Below are 5,816 nucleotides of genomic sequence, written 5' to 3'. Positions count from 1 at the left end.
TTAACTGGAGCATTGTAAGATTAGTGAACCCAAAGTCACATTTATAAGCATATATATTCTACTTAAAAGGGCTCTAATTCTGACAGGATTGGATTCTAAATTATCTTTCTTACACAGTTATCTTGTTTTGTTCTTGGTATTTTTGTTTTGGATTTTCATTGTGCAGTTTACAAGTGTGTTCTGTCCGCATTCCTCAGGCACACAACCTGAGGAGCACTTGGGGAGACAGGCGCCGTCCTGTGAGTGGGAAGGAAATCATGCGCATGCCCAGAGCCCAGGGAGAGTTACAGCAAGGGGAGCTCTGCTGCCTGCATGCAGACCTCAGCGCCTGACCTCGTGGGTGCTCAGCACCTGAGGTCCCAGGCTGAGGTGCGTGCTAGCTGCTCCTTACCAGCACACTTTGCATTCTACTCTGGGACCCACGGGGACTTAAGCACCATTTTTTTCCATGAGCCACGGCTCTTCATTCCAGCTGCAAGGCCCATAGTGTGGCTAATGACAGAACACAGCTCCGCTGCCATTTGTGTCCTCGTCACTGGAAGTCCTGGGTCAGAGCACTTCTGAGCTCAACATGGGACCTGGTGAGCATTTAGGATCTGGCTGGACAGAGTTACTCAGCCCTGAATTCACAAGGTCTCACTCCCTGCAGGACTGAGGACACAAGGTGAGGAGTTGACAAGGAGCCTGCAGACACTGACATGCACCTGTGACCACCTGGGCTCCAGGGAAGGGGGATCTCTGGTGACTAAGATCCCAGGGATTCGTCTGGAAAGGAAACCATCCATCTTCAGCCCTCGAGATCCCAGAACTATGACAGAGATGATGAGACACTGACCACCCAAGCCCAGTCCTTGACAGCAATCCCCTACCTGTGTGGAGAGTCAGCCTGAACCCCACTTCATGGTGACCCCTCCAGCCACCTAAGCTGTACCCTTTGCTTCTCCCTCTAACCATCTTCTTGCAGTGAATCATACTGTAGCAATCAGCATCAGGTTACGTGGACAAGGTGCTCACATGTGGGCCCCATCGCCAGGACATCATCATGCATGTGAAGATTTCCTACAATCCCACAGATCGCTGAGACCTGAAGCGCTCTGGTCCCAAGAGCTTTGCATTACGGACTCTCAGCCTTCAGTCAAATAAAACCCCACTGTGATCCACCAGAGGCTGAGGCAGAGCTGGGCCAGGGTCCCTACTCAGATGGTCACTGAGCCTGAGGTGTGTCACCTTCTCCAAGTTCCATCTCTAGAGCACAGCCAGGGCCCTGAAGACAGTTGGAGAGAGTGGGTAGGAGGGAGGACCCCACAAGAAAGGGTGATGTGACAGAGTGTGGGGCCTCAGTGTCTGTCACTCAGCCCCACCTCATGTGTGTGACATTGACCAGAAGGACCCTGAGACAGTCACATAGCACCGAGCTGTAGGGACAGCTTCTCCAACCCCTGCCCTGCACCCTGAGACCACGCCACACAAGGGAGCTGGTGTAGATTTTATTGAGGAAGGCAGGGGTGGCCAGGTACACCCCTAAGGTGCACTTGAGAAGAACAGGAGAAAGAAAAAGGGGAAAGCTCGTGGGTGTCCATGCTGCCCAGAGGAGCCTGCTGCCCTGGAGCCTGGGTGCTGGGGCACCAAGGAAACACACCAGGGCTGGGCTCCATCCCAAGGTTGGGGACACGCACTTGGGTGAGGGATGGTTGTTATGGCCTGGACAAAGCACAACCTCAAGCCCTGTAACACTTGGATTTTTTCAGGATGACATACTTGTTCCGGGCCCTAAAGTAGACCAAGAAGGAGCAGAGCTGCGTCTGTTGAAGGAAGAGAGAGGGACGGTGAGCGCAGCTTCAGGAGAGAGGGAGAAAGATTGGCCATGAACACAAGAGAGGCAGAGTGGCTAAGGGGAAGTTCCTGCATGGTTCTGCCCCCAGCTCAGGGATCCCAGGTTCTCATCCCCCATGGCATCCAGGGAGCAGCCAGACAGGGCAGGAGCCCAGGCGATGCCAGGCCCATAAGGGGCTCACTGGCCCAGCACCTCCATTTCAGCACCTCCCTCCAAGGGCAGCCCTCCAAGGGGAAAACTAGGCCTGGGGACCCTCAGACAGGCGGGGTGGGCAGGATGACAGGGACTCAACACCCAGAGCCTAGCCTCCAGGGACCCAGCTGTCAGGAGAGGCTGGAGGCTGAGGGCAGTGCAGGGTCTTAGCCCTCTCAGGCCTGACCTGCTCAGCCTGGCTCTGGGTGGGGTGAGGCAAGGACTCTGCAGAGCCCTCTCCCTCCTCACCAGTCCTGTTGCTGCCTCTCTTGCCTAGCAGGAGCACCCCAAAGGCAGAGGTCATCTCCCAGAACTCTGATCCCCAGGGTCCCACTCAACACCCCAATCAGTCCTGTGTACACAGTCAGCTCTGGTACCCTATGGGTGCACAGATGTGCAGGTACATGCACTCACATGCACCCCACCTCTGAGGATATCTATTCCTTACTACCACACCACACACACACATCTTCCCACTGACACACATGTGCATATGAGACATACATGTGGACATATTCACTTCCTACATTACATGTGTGCACTTTTTCACTGTCTACATGTGTGTATATTCATATTGTCTCATGATACATGTGAGCCCACATTCATCTCCCCACATATGTGCACATGTGCAACTTTCCACATGTGCCTACACACATGCACACACCATCTCAATCCCAGACAGACAGGGAGACAGACAGACAGACATGCCTGCACACGCACACAGACACACACACACACACTACCCAAGTATGTGCACCGCCCGCCCCTGCCCACATCCAGCTCATACCGGCTCTTTACTGAGGGGACAGTTGATCTGGTTGGATGTGTTCTTTACACATGTGGTCCTGCCAATCTCCAAGTCCAGGTGGTAGTTCATGCCGGTCACCACCTAGGACAGAAGCCCGGACTCACTCAGTGCTCTGTCCACCTCACTGCACAATTATGGACTGCACTGGACTCACTGTGCTCTACAGGGCTCAGGCCAAACCCGCCCCAGCCCACACTACTCCCCATAATCCTGCCAGACGGCCCCACTTTGCTCCCTTGCTCCCTTCCAAGGAGCTACAAAGAGGGATCTCATGCACCCAAGCAAGACAGAAGCAGAGTAGGCAAGCAGGAGGCAGGGATGGACCCGCTGGTCTGGGCTATGTGAGGGGAGGCCGACTCAGGGAGCTTCCAAGGCACTGAACCAGCACTTCTTGTCCAGGAGTGGTGCGGCTCCAGCTCCAGGCTCTGTGCCCAGTGAGATGCACTGGATGCTGTACCAGGGGAGCTGCAACCTGAGGACCAAGCAGAGCTGGGCCCTCAGAAACCTGGTTCTCCACCCACGGGACTCCTCTTCCCTGGCTCAGCAGCAGGTTGCACCCTGCAGCCTACAGGGACCCTTGGAGCTCAGGGTGGAGCCCCCCCCCGGACTGTGTTATGGCCCTTAAGGGTTCACTGCATGATGTCATAGAGAACACACACAAGAAGAGGTGGCATCAACATCACAGCCCATGTCATGTTAGGGATGCCCTCACTCCCTGTCCGGCCTTGCTAGGAATGCCCCTGGGGCTCAGGAACATACATCTAGTTGGGCAGACCCTGACAGGCCAAGATCATGAGCACAGAGCAGCTGCTCCAGGGGAGAGGAGGCTGAGTCAGGATGGGCTGCAGGGCTGGGAGTGTCCTCAGTGGACAGCAGCCACACCGTGGGAGGCTCTGTGGTGACTGAGTGTTAGTGTGGCTTACTGAGGTCAGCTGGGTCTTGGGTGTGAAGGGCAGATCCTCATGAGTGGGCAGTGTCCACTGCAGGGTGCATCCCAAGGACCAGGAGGATCCATGCTCTCCACACACAGCTCCACATGCTAGGGGAAGCCAGGAGCAAGACCCACATGGGGAAGGGCAATCCAGAGAGGGATGGGTTCAGGGCCCAGGATGCCCTTCACTCCAGCTGTGCTTGCTCTAAAAATCTGAGGTCCTGACAGACCGAGGAGCTGAAGGCCATGGGGTGGAGGTCACTAGAGGAGTGACAGGAGTGGGGTCCCTATCCCTGCGGTGTGGTCACTTGATTCACAGTCTACACAGTTCTTGGTCTAGAAGGAGGTGATCAAGAGTGTTAATGCTAGGGGCCCTGACTCTGGCCTGGCACCTGGTGTCTCTGCCAGCTGGGATTGGAATCAGGTTTAAGGCTCAGGTGTCTGACACAGAGCCTACCAGGGTCTAGGCCAGGCTTCATGTGCAGGAGTCAGGGTCACACCCACTAAGGCCTGCAGGGACCCCAGGGACTTCATGGGTATCCATCCTGGTGAGATCCCTGCACGAGAGAGAGCTTGCAGCCCACCCGGATAGGCACTGGGCAGGGTGGGACAAGGAGCAGAGTGAAGGGAATGGCAGAATGTACAGGAGGACCGCGCCTCCCGGGCTGTCCTCCAGTGTCCACGCACCTGCTCTTGGACTCGCACTACCCGTGTCACACGGAAGAGGTTCTGGTCTGTGCTGTCCTTGTTGTGCTCCTGCATGGCGAACTCCACTGCTTTCTGTATCTCCTCATTGAAAATATCTCCCTTTTCCAATTTTCCCATTAGGCGAAGCCACTTTTTGGAGGATTTCGAGGCCATGGGGGTCATGGCCAGGCCCAAGACCAGGACAGCCAGGAGCAGCACAGAGACGCGCAGGGATGAGGCCATGTCTGAGGACACCACACCGGAGCTGTAGCACAAAGAGGGCAGTGATGCAGAGGCCACAGAGCTGGCCTGGGTGGCCCTGCTTTATCCTCCCAGACTCCAGCCCCTCCCATCACTCCCTCCTTGCTTCCCAGCTCAGACCCTCCTTTTCTAGTGCTCCTCCCCCCTGCTGTCCTCTCCACTGCTGGCTGCTTCTCCTCTGTCCCTTTCCTCCAGACTGGGGGCCTCCCCCCTCCTCCTCGTATGCCCTCCCGACTCCTGCTCTCCTGACCCTCTCACCTGTGCCTGTCCTGAGCTCCCCAGGCTCCGGTCTCCCTGTTCTCTACAACTCTCTGGTCCTAAATCCTGTTACTCACAATTCTATTTCTACAGGAAAGGGGACAGAGCAGCCTTGGCTTCCCAGGAGGCTCTGAGGTCAGGGGCATCGGGGTCAAGGGTGGGGACTCCCAGGAGGAGTAAAGTGATTGTTGAGGTTCCAGGAAGCCCAGGTGCTGCTCTGTGCTGGCTCTGCCAAGGAGGAGTGACTCCTCTTTACTTAGGAAAGGACAGGGATTCTCCTTAAGGACTCGGGATCAGTCAATCAATTGGTCTACCAAGTACTACTCACAGCCAGGTGCCCAGGTCAGAAATGGGCACAGGTGGCTGAGTCTGGAGGTGACACCTTGTGGGGCTTATAAAGAGCTGGGACACCAACTGTACATGGCTATAAACTTCCAGTAAACATATCGGGAAAGTGAAAAGAACAGGGGAGATCATGTTAATAAGATGTCCATTGAACCTTTACACTAACTGTCACTTCATGATATAGGACAGTTCTTCATGAGGGGCTTTATACTGACTGTGTGTGTGTGTGTGCATGTGGTCTTTGGAATCTGGGTGTTGGTGACCGGCATGGCAGGTATCTGTGGGGACTGTCTCCATTCCAGCCTCATGGCCCTTTGTGATGATGGCTGAGCCCCAGCTTCAGGGAAGGTATTTGGGGCTGGCTGACAAGCACACCAGGTCAGGGAAGCATGGGGGCTCTACTGGGAGGAGAGGAAGGGCTGGGGACAGGATGGGGCACTGGACACTGGCAGAGGACTCCTGGGATCTGAGAGACGTGAGGTTCTGCCTAGAGCAGGATT

General features: G+C 55.6%; 1 protein-coding gene across 1 annotated transcript; it reads right to left on the bottom strand.

Annotated features, from left to right (window-relative positions):
* Window positions 1-1,718: 1,718 nt before the first annotated feature.
* LOC101788442 (cystatin-C-like) lies at window positions 1,719-4,695 on the bottom strand. Its single transcript, XM_005006747.4, has 3 exons — window positions 4,453-4,695; window positions 2,814-2,915; window positions 1,719-1,802 (listed from the first exon to the last, which is right to left on the bottom strand). The coding sequence occupies exons 1-3, from the start codon at window positions 4,693-4,695 to the stop codon at window positions 1,719-1,721; spliced, it is 429 nt and encodes a 142-aa protein (XP_005006804.3).
* Window positions 4,696-5,816: the final 1,121 nt, after the last annotated feature.

Source organism: Cavia porcellus, unplaced genomic scaffold (genome assembly GCF_034190915.1).
Source record: "Cavia porcellus strain 051 isolate PalLab524CR breed Dunkin Hartley unplaced genomic scaffold, mCavPor4.1 scaffold_5, whole genome shotgun sequence".
NCBI classification, from domain to species: domain Eukaryota; kingdom Metazoa; phylum Chordata; class Mammalia; order Rodentia; family Caviidae; genus Cavia; species Cavia porcellus.
The sequence above is the reverse complement of the archived record's forward strand: the minus strand, read 5'-3'. Positions and strand labels throughout refer to the sequence as shown.